Source organism: Xenopus laevis, chromosome 9_10S (genome assembly GCF_017654675.1).
Source record: "Xenopus laevis strain J_2021 chromosome 9_10S, Xenopus_laevis_v10.1, whole genome shotgun sequence".
In the NCBI taxonomy this organism is placed as follows: Eukaryota; Metazoa; Chordata; class Amphibia; order Anura; family Pipidae; genus Xenopus; species Xenopus laevis.
In genome coordinates this window covers 71,122,455-71,139,284 of record NC_054388.1, presented here as the reverse complement: position 1 = coordinate 71,139,284, position 16,830 = coordinate 71,122,455, and the positions used below count along the sequence as shown (strand labels likewise).

Genomic DNA, 16,830 nt, shown 5'->3' with positions numbered 1-16,830 from the left:
ACATAGGGCAGTCTATTAAAAGGTAGTAATAGGTTCCAGTGAAATAGCTCCTAACACCACCACTGTAGGTGATGAATTTGTGGCCACACTGCGAGATCTCCCCCTAAGGGTGAATACGCACAAGAATCTGTACATCATGATGTAAACAGCTTTTTAGTCAATAGATTTTTCTCTTAAAGACTGCAGTAAACAACCACAACTGTGCTGAGTACTAGGAAATTAACATTTGAGTCTTGCCAATACACCATTATTGTTTTAAGATACTACACTTAGTTAGTGTTTAGAGTGCAAGTGCAAAGCTTGTTTGGACGTTTGGAAATTTGCAGTGCATTGATCCTATTCATAAGGATACTTTTGCCTATCTAGGGTTGCCACCTGTCTGGTTTTCATCAGGGCAGCCTAGTTTTCAGGAGGACTGACTGGGTGAAAACTGCCTGTCCAGATTTTGGAAATCCGGGCAGGGCTTTAAAGTGAATGGCACTACAAGCATCCAATTGGTGATCGCTATGTCATAATCTCACTCTCAATGTCGCTGGCACACTCCCGGACTGTCACCCGTCCCTGACATTGTCTACCCACCCATGATGTCACCAGGCCTGCCCCCTGCCACATCTGACTCTCGGCAGTAGGTGGAAACCCCATACATACATACTAGTGGGGCTCCTTATGTAAGAGATAAAAATAATACATATTTAAACATAAAATCTGATTTAATTCACTGTATCCATGCAGAAGTCATCAGAGGTTTCAAAATATCTTTTAAGGCATTAAACGTGATATTTGTACTTTGCGTGCACTTCTATAAGGATGCTAGTACAATTAACTACCTACCCACATTGCTGTATGATAAGCATGACACGCTGTAACCTTATGTACTGTTATTCCTTATTTTACACCAGTGGAACTATTCTCGAATTACAGCGGTGGAACAGATTTCTTACCGCAGGAAATCATTATTTCCTTTCTATAGCGTTTTTTAACAGGGAAGCCTGCTGGGTTATGCTTGGTAAGTAATATATTTGCAATAAAACCAGGTCATTTTAAATGGAAATAAGTAAATAAAATAAGGAGAAACATAAATCAGAATTCTAAATGTAAAAAAAAGAAAAGAGGAAAGGGATTGTTTACAAGCTCAAGTGCTATGTGCAAAGTGACATTTCAGGCACAGGTCACAATTCTTTTTACCCACAATGCTGTGTTTATTTAAAAAATGTGGCCTAATTGCAGCTACATTGTTGTGATGCACCAAATGTAATTGCAGTAGATGCATGCACTTCCACAAAAATGGGGCACAATTGTGCAGACAATCTTTAATGTTCAGATGTTGACACCTGCTTTGATAGACATAGGAGCAGGGAGCTGGTGCAGAGTGGAACGAGTGTTAGGAGTCTGTGCGAGTCTGGGTTGGGCATGGGTCTGCCACTGTCTGATGTACTGTACCTGATCCCACACGCAATGGGTTAACATACCTTGCTATTCAGGGATACTGAAAACTATTGAGGGTGGGAGGGAGGTATAAGAGACACACTATACCACAGTATCTAAGTAGGTACCTGCGGACCACTTGCCCAGTTGCTCAATTGGGGCCCTCTTCTCAAACCTGATCACTTTGCGGTTATTTTTTGTTGTTCCTCGACATCAATACCCTTGAAGGGGACTTCAGACACACTAGAAAATCCATGGGGGCACAAGTGTAAGGTAAAAAAAAATCTCAGTTTATATGAAAAAATTAACATCTCCCAATGGCCCTATGCGTTTCATGCCCTAAGGCACTTACCGTATATACTCGAGTATAAGCCGTCCCGAGTATAAGCCGAGGTACCTAATTTTAACTCCAAAAACTGGGAAAGCTTATTGACTCGAGTATAAGCCGAGGGTGAGAAATGCAGCAGCTTCTGGTAAGTTTCAATCTCATTTATGGGTGACTATTCTTAGGGCCGGCTACTATTCTAAGGCGCCGGCCAATATTCTTAGGCGCCGGCTACTATTCTAAGGCACCGGCTACTATTCTAAGGCGCCGGCCAATATTCTTAGGCGCCGGCTACTATTCTAAGGCGCCGGCTACTATTCTAAGGCGCCGGCGACCGTTTTTGCGCTTGACCCGAGTATAAGCCGAGGTAGAGTTTTTCAGCATATTTTGGGGGCTGAAAAACTCGGCTTATACTCGAGTATATACGGTAGTCATGGGTCTCGGTTCCCCGCCTGCTGCAGGTCTCCAGTATTAATATGAATGGGGTATATTGGTGCAACGTCATAAATGACCTCATAATCTTTTGTAAATTCTGGGAGGCATTTGGTATAAGGGCTCCACTTTCTTGCACATTGCACAATGCCTTCCTCCATTTCAGAGCTCAGTGACCTGTGGCATTCCCCATAAATACAATGCTGTCTGCAATCAGCAACGTTCTGTTCATGAGTGGTTGGCAGGGGGAGGGTTTTTTTATTCTGTTTCTTTTTTTTACAAAGTAACCATTTGTGCATTGCTTATCAAACATGGACACTATCATTTCTTTTTCAGATATGATAATTTATGTTTGCAAGAGCTAACAATTCACCTGCATGGGAATTTACTGTGGATTATTACCTTTTTCTCTGTTACTATTATAACAAGTGATAGAGTATCAATTATCACTTCTAAATCTCCAAGGGAGGGGAATATCAGACACTCCTGTTAAACAGTTCTGGGTTAGAGAACACTGGTGTGATTTATTATTCTTCTGGAGTTGGAAACATAACTGTGCCCTTTCAGTGCAACTGTTATTGACTTAAATTACAGCACTTGCAATTTAATGACGTGTAACTGTGTCTACAAGCCTCATGTTTATAGTGATTCATAGTAAGAGGTGACGTTAGAATGCGTACATCAGCCCTATGCATTCGTAGCACCAGATGTTCTCTGTTTGCATGTACAAGTATACATAGTATATACAATCTTGGAGGCACGTCAAGTACTTTTAAACTCATGGTTTTATTATTAATATTTGCAATGAGTATTTACCCTTTTTTAGAGAAAAAGCATACTTCTGTGCTAATGAAACATTAGCATGTCTCATTTATGAAGACAGAACAATAAACGTGTTTTTTTTTACTTGCAATGCAATTATTTATCAGCGTTCCAGCATAATGATGGGCACATGCTGCATCTATAGCTATATGCATTTATGTATCAATATAGATGTGAATCAACACCTGTTTTAGTAAATCATGAGCAAATTGCAGTGCATGCTATTTCCCCTACATTTGTGTTTAAATGCTATCAATTACAACGCACATCATTAATAATGGTGTGTGCATCTGATTCAATTGACACAAGGCATTAGTGGCTATTGATTCAGCCCAATAAGGGAACCCTGATATTACTAAGGGGTTATTAGAAGGCCCCCCTAGTGGGTATGTTGCCAGTAAGGGAACATCACCAGAGCAAAAGATAGAACAGGGGAGAGTCCTTAAACCTTTGTTTTAGTTTGAATGTTTAAAGGCTGGTATCATTGGTTCTGCCATGGTAGGGTTTTAAGGATTACCCCTGAGACATGGTCAGTGGAGTAACTATAGAGGAAGCAGACCCCGGGCCCCAGTCGTGGGGCCCAGGGGAAAGGGCGAGCCCAGACCACAGCTTTAAGAAATTCCCCTCCCTGGCCACTTTCTTACTTTGCACGTGTTGCAGGGAGCAGAGGACATGGGTGGATGGAAGATGCAGGATATGTGCACTCTAAGCCCATCCAAAGATGTTTTTTTTTGCAGGGGAGGATCTTACGCGCTGTTGTTATACTGCAGGACATGATACTGGAGGCTAATGGTGAAAGTGTAATGGGACCTTAGAAGAGAGCTGTATGATGCTTTAGATCAGCTAAGAACTAGCCAACTGTACATGTCTTGATGTGCTCTTTAACAAATGATGGTTTCCAAGTGTTATGTGATGTACCCAAATTCTATTGCACAAAACACTGAAAGCTGTGGTATTTAATAAAAGTCTTGATTGGTGCAACTTCTGCCAGCTTCTGGTTGATGTCATGGACATCTGGGAATGGGTATAGGAAACATGAGATCTCCAACAACTGTAGACCAATCCATAATCTGATAGCAGTTAGAGTGCATGTTTGAAAGGATATTCTTGCTTTTGACTAGTTTTCAAATGAATGGGAAACAGCAATGGCAGTTTGGGGTGCTTCTCCACAGACAAAACAATGATAGATAATGCACCCATAGCCATCAGGTTCAGTTAAGGTCTGTAGTGTCAATGATGCCAAAACCTCCATTGTGTCTGTGAGGATTGCAATATCTTCAGTATACATAATCAAGTCGCGGGGCAGGTCTGGACTGTGAGTTAAGAAAGACCCTGGCAATTCAAGTACATGGGACCCCAAACAACATCCCACCAGTCCACTAAATAGTGACTTTATATAGCATCTTTAAACAACTTCTATGGCATTTGCCGTAGCCCACAAATTCCCAGTCCAGGCCTGGGGGGGGGGGGCTAGAGTCCTGTCCTGTGGGTATTGTTGTAGTAGATTAGATGGCCCAGATTAAATAGTCACAACCTTTTACCTACAATTGGGTATGTATTTCCCAGAAGATTGCTGACAACTTGACTCTTTGAACAACAGACATCCGTGTCTCTCTAGTCTCATAGTTTCTTGTTTAAAACATATTACTGTGTGGGATTAATATGTCACTTTCTTAAATTCTTAAATAAGCATATTAAATACAACACAAAGTGCAATGAGTCATGCTAACCAAATGCAAACAAATGTCTGAGAACTGGATGTAACATCTGGTTAGTAAACACTGTCTGTAGCTCTCACTGTATAAATGCTCTGCCAGAACCTCAAATGCACTCAGGAACAGCCCATTCCTCAGGGACACATTCATTACAAGATTTCTTTTTGTCCTCTCAAAATGTAAGCATTAAACCCCTCTTGAAGGTAATAAGGCAATTTTTGGTGCTCATTGTTCCTGTCTTTCCGATTTCATGAACCTTTCTATAATATGGGACATTTTTATTGAATCAACATAAAAAAGGATGTCATCTTCTCTAAAACTATCTTTCATGGTTTTAAACCATTTAAAGTAGCCACCCAAACTTAATTACAGACGTAAGAGTATTATTAAATGAGAGTAATCCCTACTAGTGCTGTCATTCATGTTGTTATTTGTAGTGATGGGCGAATCTGTGCCGTTCGCGAAACGGATTGAAGTCAATGGGTGTCAAAATAATTCTGATGTGATCGTCAATTTTTACACGTGCAACTATTGTGTCCAAATGCGTTAATGTCAATGGACGTCCGAATAATTTTGACGAGCAAAAACTTTATGTGCATGGCAATTTTGACGCACAACTATTTTATTTTGACGCATTTGATTTTTTGCCGACAAATTGTTGAGACTATATTATGAGAAGAATTGTGCTGGATTAAAATTAGATTAGAATTACTCGAAGATTTTATCAGGAGCCTTGTTACAGTTGAAAAGGGTTCTATGTGAGGACAGAAAAGAGGGTAGAACATGTGGAGGAATGAATAGTTTTAACTGGTCAAGTGTGTAAAGTATGTAAGCATTTTTACTACTTCTGTGTAGAAGTGATTGGAACTTGGAGTCCATAATGGTTTCACAACCATAGGAACATTGCACTAAATAAACTAAACTAAAATTAGACTTAGTAAGAGAGAACCCAACAGTAGGGAAAGATGTTGGGTATATACTGTTCTTATTAACCCTATTTCTATTGTAGGTTGCTTTCTATGACAATGTTTATCATATTTGTAATCTTATCATAAATGAACAGGTCATGACCAAATGTTAGATCACAATTAGAACTCACTATGCAGTAGTAACATTGACGATGCAGTATGTGAATAAAAACAAATGCATGGGAATCCCAAGAGCTCTGATTTCCAGGAAACATTGTAAAATTTATATTAATAAACACTTGTTGAATTAAGACTGTCAATTTGAATTAAGCTTGCCTCCTTGTGTATCCTTCTTCCTGACCTGTTTCCCATGAGCTGACACTGAAATTGTGAAGCGTTCTTTTCCAACAATAAATCATAAGTCAAAGTATTACATACAGATGTGTATAGGTTAATTCATACTTATTTTGCAACATTTCACAAATTTGAAATTCAACACTGATGTAGGGACAAAAAAAGTATGTCCTTCATCTTTAGATATATAGTAAACACAGTTACACGTACATTCAAGATTATGTGCCAAGTGTTAAATAAACAAAGAGGAAGGAAGTCCCTGCCCACTAGAGCCTACACTTAAAGTGGGCAGGTAAATCACTGATGGAAATAGGAAAATAATAAATGCTGCAATTTATAGTGTTTAGCACTGCCTCATAAATGCTCCAGTCAGATGTTATAACAGTGTTCCACAAGGAAGCTTTTTTAGTTTAGAAGGTAAGCACCAAGACAGAAAACAGCAGGGTTAGAGCATGTGTGATCTTAAGGTTGCTGAAAGAGGAATGAGGGGGGATAGCCAGGAATGTATGTAGAAGAGATGCAATGAGGTACAGAGCAATGAAGAGCTTCATGAATGAAGTCATACATATTAGGAAGCCGCCAATGATAAAGAGTTCAACACCAGGGCCTGGTCTATCTCTTAGGTGAGGAGGATTCTAGCAGCAGAGTTTAAGACAAACTGGGAGAGGAAGTAGTTAGGATGGTTAGTTAGTAGCAAGTTACAGTAGTCCAGGTGGGATTAGGACATGATTTTAGTAATATTGCATAGGAAAAAGTGATCATGGTGTATCATCACACATCAATACAGGTCATTTAAGCTTTTGCGACATGGTGTGGATAACTAGGAGACAGTAATATGGGTATAAGTAATTCTAAAACAACTGGACTTGCTGAGAAATCATTGAAGATGTTTCACTACTCATCCGCGCAGCTTCTACAGTTCAACTGACTGGTGTGGTAAATCCTCGTCATATAAACTTTTCCACTAATCCAGTCACAATGCCACATTGTAACTCTTCAGAGAGGTGACATCTGAAACTCATAGAGGGGTGATTCTGTGGGGTTAATGTGATAGGATTACCATGCAACTCCTAGAAACAGGTGTTATTTGTGACAGTTGCATGAATGGATGTGTGAAGTGTTCTGAAACTGCCAGGGTACAGTTGTTAGAACAGCATTGTATGTAGCAGACAGGTGGGGGGGTAACTTGAAATCGTAAGTATAGAGGAAACCCACTCATATGGATCAATATCTGTTATTAATAATAATAATTTTAAAATGCTAACAAACCCCCAGTATAGCACACTCAAGGAGAATAGGGCAGGCATAGTATGGCACACCCAGGGAGAATAGGGAAGGCATAGTATGGCACACACAGTGATTTTAGGGGGGCAGAGTACGGCACACACAAGGGGCATAGGGCAGGCAGAGTATGGCACACCTAAGGAGCATGGGACAGGCAGAGTAGGGCAGGCAAAGTATGGCACACACAGGGAGCATAGGGCAGGCAGAGTATGGCACACAGGGAGCATGGGGCATGCAGAGTAGTACAGGCAAAATATGGTACACACAGGCAGAGTAGGACAGGCAAGTATGGCGCACACACAGGCAGAGTAGGGCAGGCAGAGTATGGCACACACAGGGAGCATAGGGCAGGCAGAATATGGCACACACAGGGAGTATGGGGCAGGCAGAGAAGGGCACATACAGGGAGCATAGGGCAGACAGAGTATGGAACACCCATGGATCATAGGGCAAGCAGGGTAATGCACACCCTGGGAGCATGGGGCAGGCAGCGTATGGCACATACAGGGAGCATAGGGTAGGCAGAGTATGGCACACACAGGGAGCATAGGGCAGGCAGAATATGGCACACACAGGGAGCATGGGGCAGGCAGAGAAGGGCACATACAGGGAGCATAGGGCAGACAGAGTATGGAACACCCATGGATCATAGGGCAAGCAGGGTAAGGCACACCCTGGGAGCATGGGGCAGGCAGCGTATGGCACATACAGGGAGCATAGGGCAGGCAGAGTATGGCACACACAGGGGGCATAGGGCAGGCAGCGTATGGCACACACAGGGAGGCATAGGGCAGGCAGAGTATGGCACACACAGGGAGCATAGGGCAGGCAGAGTATGGCACACACATGGGGCATAAGGAAGCCAGAACAGATCAGGAGACAGGGAAACCTATCAGGACCACTCTAAAATGTACTACGTACAGTGACACAATGCTGGTGCCCCTTTAGCAGTTTGTATGAGTGTGAAAAATGTGGGCAGTTTCAGTCTGGGTCTTAGGCGGGAACAGTACAGGGTTTTAGGGTGTGAACAATAGAGGTGTTACAAGTGTGAACATTGCAGGGGGATTACATGTGTGAACAATACAGGGGATTACAGCCTGAATTTGAGGTTTAAACAATGCAGGGGCAGTTAATCTCTGTACTGATACCTTTTAAAGATTACACGTGGTAAGCAGACACAGCAGGCAAACTTTCATGTGGGGGCCACACAAGGGGGGATTGCCAGTTGGATAGCCCTGATAGAGTGGAAAAATGAATATGGTAAGAACGATCTATGAGACAGAGATAAACATAATATACAATAAGATTCAGAACACTCTTGAGTAGAGTGATTCTGTTGGTAAGAGATCTAGAAGGTGCTATGGAATATAGGAAACAGGAGTGGCTTTGGATTTGTCATTGCTTATAAAAGAAATGTAGTAATCCTGGCCCTTGACAATTAAGGGATGACAAAAAAATGTATAATAACTGCAATCAGTTTGTGCATGGGATTGTCTCCATATACACTCTCCAGATCATGTACAGGAGCACAGGAATCTTGTTTGAGAGTTCAACAGAATTTTATTTTCAAGTATGTTGAACTTCATGTGTATAAATGAATACATTTACCCACAACCTTTATTATAGCTGTGACTTGGTTTGAACTCAAAGATCTAATGAATCATTCAGGTCTTTTAGCATATTATGTGGTCTGGCTGAAGGCAAATGGATGCAGAATTTGAAAAAACTAAACATATTTTGACAGCTGATGATAGCAATATGTACATTTTATTCCATATTAAATATCCCTAAATTACTTTATCCTAGTTTTGTTTAGAAATAAAAGGAATAAAAAGCAAATATAAGAGAATTCTCCAGCGAAATATGGTTTTTAGTGCTATGTGAGAGTATACAACATAGCAAAAATATGTGCAGGTAAAAAAACATTTCACATTTATATGACACATTTATATTATTTGTTTTATCTGTCTTTCTTCAAAATCATGTTCATGATGGTAGAGTAGAGATGGTTTGATTGTATACTTATTTGTAAGTCAAAATATAAGTCAGAATATATTTTGGTGTGTCGGGTTACATTGATGACGTGCTTCATTTTTTATTTGCGCACCTCTGCAGAAACGTAATCCTGACTCATCCAAATGTTTTTGTGGAGAACAAAAGTATAACGAACCTGCTGGCTGCTCTCCAGTTAAATTGCAGTGTTTGGCTCAAACTTAAACTGAAAGTGCAGGCGCCTGAATAGAAGCAAAGTTTATTTTTATAAGTAATAGTGCATTCAGCTAATGGATTTTCAAAATATGTTTAACAATCCTAAAAAAAGATAAAGTGATAATTAATAGGTGACTTTAGTGTTGGGAAAATGATATTGTCCCTATGTATGATCTCGCTATGCCCATATATGGAAGTAACAATAAGGGATGCACAATATTAGCCATTAATGCATTTAACTGAAAATGTATATACTGTACCTTGTATACTAATTTGTTAGGCACCGCACAGTGACTGTAATTGCTTACCTCTTATCATAGGCTGGTGCTTCTCTTTTATAAAGAGCATACTGGCCTGCAGTAGTTTCCAACAGGATCGGCCACCGACATCTTCAACTACCTACCCAGGCATCCTGTGATGGAGTCAGAATTATAGACATGACACATATACTACACTTTTCTGACCAGTTCTGTGCCATTATTATTATTAACATGTATTTATATAGCGCCAACATATTGCGTAGCACTGTGCCATGCATCCACTTAAGAGATAGGCAATTAGAGATAACAAAATGGCACTCCCAAGTGACCCTGGCTTTACTTGTCTTTTGAAGTACTGAGAGCTGTAATTTACATGGATTATTCTGATTGGCCTGCTCTGTTTGCACTGGACTTTTTGTTCTCAATTTTATATGATTCTTACTCAAGACAAAGCCGTATTGGCGTAGAGCAGGTATTTAAAGCAGTCTTCCCAACAGACTACCTTAATTTGTACCCAATAAACTTTTTGAAGACTGCTCTTTGAGTGCCTGCTCTACACCAATATGGTTTTGATCCGCTCCCCTAGTTAAAGGCTTAGGGCAGTGCACCTGGGCCTCTTCCAAACTTTGGTGAGTTAAGTGAATCTACTTTGCGACCTTAATCTTCTCTTTATTTTATTTTATTTATCTCACTCAAGACAATAAACAAAAATGTCCTTATAGTTTGTTTAATGCAAGACAATGTCCATTCTGGAGCTTCATCAGACCTAACTTTGCAGAAAATACATGCACCTATGTCTTTTGTGCCTTCCAACAATGTGCCCAGGGCACCTATTGCTGTGACTGAAGTTTAAAGTTCAGCAAGGGAGCCCTGGAATATGCAAGGTTTATGCACAGGGCTAACTTTGCACATGCAATTAAAGGGTGCACAAGGCACCACCCACGCTCCATCCGTATGACATCCACAATAACTTGTAGGATACTTGCATAACATTTACAAAAAGTACCAGGATTGCTGCCATGTGTTAGGCCTGCTTTCCACTGGCAACATAGGAAATATTTTGATGTGACTGTTGCACAATTATAAAAAATTGTAGGGAAATTCTGCATTGTGGGGGGAAAAAACACAGCAGACTGTGATAATTTTACATGTAGCACTAAAGGGGACCTGAGGTATACTTGATGGTTACATTAATCAGTTGAAACCAAATTTTAACTATAACAAATGGAAACTTTCTATTGTGTTTTACTGCACTACTTTGTTTCATTCATAACATTTGTTTTTCTTTCAATTAAAAAGTATCATCTTTGAAAAGTTAAATTTTTTATTTTTTTTTACTTTTACAGATTAAGATGTTTGGTGAAGCAGCTTGAGAAAGGAGATATTAATGTGACTGACCTAAAGAATAATATAGAATATGCAGCATCAGTATTGGAAGCCGTGTATATTGATGAAACCAGGTAAAATCATAAGAATAATATTTGTACTTCCTATGATATTTTATATTATTAGCCTATTTAATTTATTATTTGGTCTGGCTGGATTCAATCCTTAAGAATCTCTTGTCTGGTGCGTTATACTGTATATAAGGAGCAATGTTCAAACTGATAGACCACAGGGTGCAAAGGAAGCCTTGGAATATTTACCTGTGTAGGTGCTTGTGCTATTAACCCACATCAACCAATCAGTAGGAAGTATTTTCTGTTCACTTGTTCGATAACATCCTGACCTTCATTGGAATACTCAAGCTTGTGACTTCTCAATACATTATTTGCATAGTTTGCTCCTGTAGAGTTTAAACTGCTATCTGGCTGCTAAAACATAATAGCTAAAGCATAATTATCCCAGGAAACAGGCAGTGGTTTGGAAGTTATAATGGGCAATCTCTAGAAAGTGAGATAAGAAAGAAAATCAATTAAATATACCTGAGGTGTAAAAAACCCCATCAAAGATAAACATTTTATTTTATGGGGGGCACAGAGAAGAAAAGGTGGTCATTGTTTCTTTGAGCAAGGCTGCAATGGACTTTTAGTTTTTTTTTTTAACACTTTCTTTGCTGCTAGCTAAACTGAATTCAAACCCCAGTGCTTAAATACATACATGGCCCTAATAATAAAGCCCTATTTTCAAAAATAATCGGGTTCTTAAAAAAAGGATACATTTATATTTAGACATACTATTTCTGGTTCCTGGAAACAAACCAGTTGTTTTGCAGACAGATTTCCCATAAGATTTGAACAGAAGAATATACTTGTCGGAAGAGATTGCTTAAAATAGTTCTGTAAATATCAAAGGCCTGCCCGTAGATGGTTACAGCTTCAATGGGAAGAAAGAATTTACTAATACATTTTATCATATGTGATATGTGTTGTCAGTATTTGTACCCGGTCACCCTGAAACGAGCCAAAATGGTGTCTGGCCCTATGCAGGCTTGAAACAAATGGTCATAAGTCCTACAGACATTTTGTCTGCCACATTTTCTGCACCTAAAATGCAGTCAAAGTCAGTCTGCCACTTCTTCTAAGTTCAACTGACAGTTAGCATATAATTGGCCACACACAGTAATGGACAAATACCCTTGTTCTGTTTTCTGAGTTGACACCCCAGCCTAATATATCTGCTGATTCCTATACCTCTCACCATTGCACCATGTAGCTACCAGCAAGATACCACAAGAACAGGTGAAATTTTCTGTTTGAATGTGTCAACAACAATCAAAAAGGATATTAGGAATTCTGTTGAAAGTGACCACCAAGTTATTTATGGCTTACTTAAGTCACATACAATTAGCTGGCATCTGTAATACTTCTGATTATTATTGCATTTCTGTTGTGGATACACCTAGACGACTACTGGACACAGAAGATGAACTTTCTGATATCCATACGGATTCAGTTCCATTGGAAGTACGGGACTGGTTGGCATCCACCTTCACCAGAAAAATGGGAATGAGAAAAAGAAGGCCTGAGGAAAAGCCAAAATTCCGAAGTATTGTTCATGCAGTCCAAGCTGGAATATTTGTAGAGAGGTGAGACCAAAATGTATTCTTTTCATTTTTTATAATAAATATTTTATTTACAATATATTTGGTCAGACAAGGAATAGTGTTGTGTCCACTAATGCAAACATTCTCAGTGATCTTCTTTTAATGTCAGTTGTCAGCTCTTTTGTCTTTGTTACGCTCATCAATCTCAAAACCAGTGAATTTTGATGGTAGAAGTCATGGGAAAAAGCATATAGTAAGCGTCAGAAGCCACTGAGAGCACCACTGTATCAGAGAGACATTCTCTGCAATGCCCTGTCCTCCAGTGGAATTGCCTGTTATGAAATAAAAAGCCCAGAAGACAACCTTATAATGTCAATTCATGCCTCTTTAGTCAAGAGATTTTCATATTAGCCATATCATATTACCAGAGTATAGGGACAGAATTACAAACAGAGGCCAGTAAAATAATCCAACCAATCAGCAATTAACTTTATCCTGCATAGTGGAATTAAGATGGCCATACACCAGCAGTTTTAGGCTGCAGAACAAGGTCCGTTAGCTTATCGTATCTGTCTGAATATAGGGCCTCCTTGACTGCCTCTGCAACAGCTCCACAATAGATATTTGGCCAAAAACAAGCCAGACAGTTATTTTATGAATAGAAATCAGTTATATTGGTTAGTCCTTTATTCATTTTTCATCAATATATATTTAACAGGAGTTACTTAGAGAACGCAATAATAATAATTAAACATCTCTAAATCAGTTTTTTTTCTCCTGGTCTCTAAGGATGTATAGACGATCTTCCAATATTGCTGGTCTTACCTACCCATCATCTGTGATAGCATCTTTGAAGGTATGGTGCTGTAACTATGTATTTAATGAATGCTAGTGAATACTACCTAATCTGTGCAAATCTGGTTCCACGTTCTTTGTACCTGCTGCTGTACCTGGAAGTGCTAAACACATTTTTTCTAGTACAGAACAAGAACAACTACATTTTTTCTAGTACAGAACAAGAACAACTACATTTTTTCCTTTCTGGTGTTTGGTAACGTTTTCAAATAAAGAAGGCAAAACTGCAAAGTAATCTTAATGCATACGTTAGGTGACTGCAATATTAGTACAACTCCGGATAAGAAGGATACTCATGGTTGATTCCTCTTTCATCTGTCATCATGTTTGGGCCATTTATTTTAGAGAACTAGGGGCACAGTTGGACAGTTTTATAGAGGCTTTACATCCGCTTTAACATTGTTTTTCAACCCCTCTCCTCGAAGTCATTCCTGTTCACCTTTCAGGAACTTTCCTACTGAGCAAACTTTCTTCTTGTTACAGTGGCAGGTGTATGCACAAAATAGTGACATTTGCAGGAGTACCCATTGTACATTCATAAGTGTTGAGCTGGGAATGTTAGTACCTTATATTTGTTATTTGTATGTGATTTGGATAATAATTGTGGTCCTAACTGTTTCCTCTTTTGTTACTGTTTTTGGACCGGGAGCATAAAGGTAAAATCACTGGGAAACTTGGTGCTAAGTTGTTAGATGACCTCCTGTGATTCTAGTCTCTTATTTGCTGGAGCTCTACGAACATTCCTTGTCAGGTTAGGAAGAGCAATGCAAAGTACTGAGCTTGTTCTGAATTTTCTTTACTGTGCAGGCAGCCTCATTGAATTGGTGCAGGGGACACTTTGTAAAACAAATTAAGATAGGAGCATGGTGCTACGTTGCTAAGTTGATGCTTCTTCCAAAATCCCTCCAGCCTGGGGTAAAGGGCAAATAACTAGAATTACTGGGGGGTGCCTAACAACATGTCCCCTATGATTTCACCTTTGCATCTCATTTAAATCCCCAAATATTGTATTCTTGTGAGCTCCCTGTATCTACAGTAGCTACCATTTATTGGAAATTGTACACTGGCCCTGAGTACTCGTACAAACTGGGGAGGAACTTTTTTGTGCCTTGAAAGCCCTATACCATTATCAGATGAAACTGCTCATATAAGTGTTAAAAATATTACACTGTGAGTCCAATTTCTTTAAACTCATCACTAGAAGATATTGAATATCATGACCTGAATGAAAAGCCTTCATACACTGCCTGAGAATATTAAATGTTACTTGAGAGTTTTATGACCTGTGGCCTCATCTTTGTTTGTGGTCTTGGAATGCCATGGGGACTTCCTTCTGGACATCCTTATTTAAAAACATTTAAACCCCTTGTCTCAAGGCATTACATATTTTTAATAGAAAATTAAAGATGCTTTCTTTGCTTACTTGTGTCCATTTAAGAGATATTTATGCATCTGTCAGGCATTTAGTAGTTGTACTGGGTATTTTGTTTATATACAATCTACAAGCATTTATTCCAACAGGATAGGTACAGAAGGAAAAGGGGTAAATTAATAGGTGATTAACACATTTCTGTTTCAACAGGATGTTGACAGATGGTCGTTTAATGTATTTACTCTGAATGAAGCTAGTGGAGAGCATGCCCTGAAATTCATGGTATATGAGCTGTTTACCAGATATGACCTTACTAATCGCTTTAAGGTAAAAGCAGTATCCATTTTATGGAGTGTATTTCCTATTACTATGTTCTAGTTGAAAAAGTCCCTATATTGTTCATTATCTATAATTTAGACACATTGAAAGATCTGTTCAACTGATGATTACATTGGCTAGTTGTATAGAGTTATTGGATAAAGATCCTGCCAGGAACCACCAGGCATTCACATGGGGTCTATTAAAGAGTTAAAGAAACTTAACTTAAAGAGTTAAGTTAAAGAGAGTTAAAGAGTTTAATAATGATGCAAGGTTTTGTGTTGGGGAAAAAAACTTGTCAATCTTTGTCATTTTACCCAAACAGGTTTTTTTTAGCAAAGAAAAGCTTTGGCAGGTTTTTGGTAGGGTGCACCGAATACAGGATTCGGTTCGGGCTTCGGCCAGGATTCGGCCTTTTTCAGCAGGATTCGGATTCGGGTGAATCCTTCTGTCTGGCCGAACAGAATCCGAATATGCAATCCTTTGTGAATCCAAAATAGTGGATTCGGTGCATCCCTAGTTTTTGGTGCCCATAAGCGAAGCACAAGCTGATAGTACTGGCCTTACACAGATCTGTAACCAATTTGTTTTTACAAGACAAAGGTTGGTCTGTGCCAACGCAAATCATATTAGAAAAAAGGGATTTCCTTGTAACTTGATATATAAACTAACTTTTTCTAAATGACTTAAGATTGTGTAGAGGTATAAATACCAAACAAAATTGTTCTTTAAAAGGAGTAGCAGTAAAACCCCAAAATTAATTTGAGACAAATATAAAGTGCTACTGTGTTTTTATAAAGTGCCTAGTGACTGCATTGGCAATAAACACTTTATAAAAACATGGTAGCACTTTATATTTATCTCAAATGAATTTTGGCAATTTAAGTAAGTGTGGGGTTCTACTGCTACTCCTTTTAAAGAACAAAGCAAATCATATTGCAATCCTTTTTTAAAGGAGAATTCAACCCAAGTTAAAAAACCCTACCCCCCTACCCTACATAGACCCCCCCTCCCTCCTCCCCAGCCTAAGTGTTACCCCAGGCAAATGCCTCCTCGGTGCAGATTCAGGAATCAGAGTTCACAGGCGCCATCTTCAGCCGCTACCGTAATCTTCGGAATGAGGCCGTCGATTTGTCAACTCGCGCAGTTGTCGCAAAACAAAATTGCTCCAACTACACATGTGCCACCATGCCAGTCTCATTCCAAAGATTTATGAAAACTCCGATGCGTGAATCTGCACCGAGGGGTAAGTAAACGTAAACATTTTCCCAGGGTAACACTTAGGCTGGGGGGGAGGAGGGAGGCGTCTATGTAGTGTAGGGGGGTAGGGTTTTTTAACTTTAGGGTTGAATTCTCCTTTAAGAAGTTTTGTTTTCAGCACAAGCAATCTTGAACGCAACCCGTGTGAGTTTACTAATCATGTGAGGTTTCATGCTGAAAAAAAGCTTGTCAATCTTTGTAATTTTACCTGAACAGGCTTTATAATGAATAAAAACTTCTACAGTATTTAGGTAAAATAATGAGGATTATTAGTAAACTCACACAGGGTTTCATTAAATATTGCTT

The 16,830-nt window shown here is 39.3% G+C and overlaps 1 protein-coding gene across 2 annotated transcripts in view; it reads left to right on the top strand.

Annotated features, from left to right (window-relative positions):
* The window catches only part of pde1a.S (phosphodiesterase 1A S homeolog), a 133,175-nt gene that overhangs the window by 94,045 nt on the left and 22,300 nt on the right, over window positions 1-16,830 (top strand). For both annotated transcript variants that reach the window (XM_041578505.1, XM_041578506.1), the window contains exons 2-5: window positions 11,080-11,193; window positions 12,579-12,761; window positions 13,509-13,575; window positions 15,157-15,273. In XM_041578505.1, coding sequence (XP_041434439.1) covers window positions 11,080-11,193; window positions 12,579-12,761; window positions 13,509-13,575; window positions 15,157-15,273 — 481 coding nt within the window. The remainder of the gene's footprint in view (window positions 1-11,079; window positions 11,194-12,578; window positions 12,762-13,508; window positions 13,576-15,156; window positions 15,274-16,830) is intronic.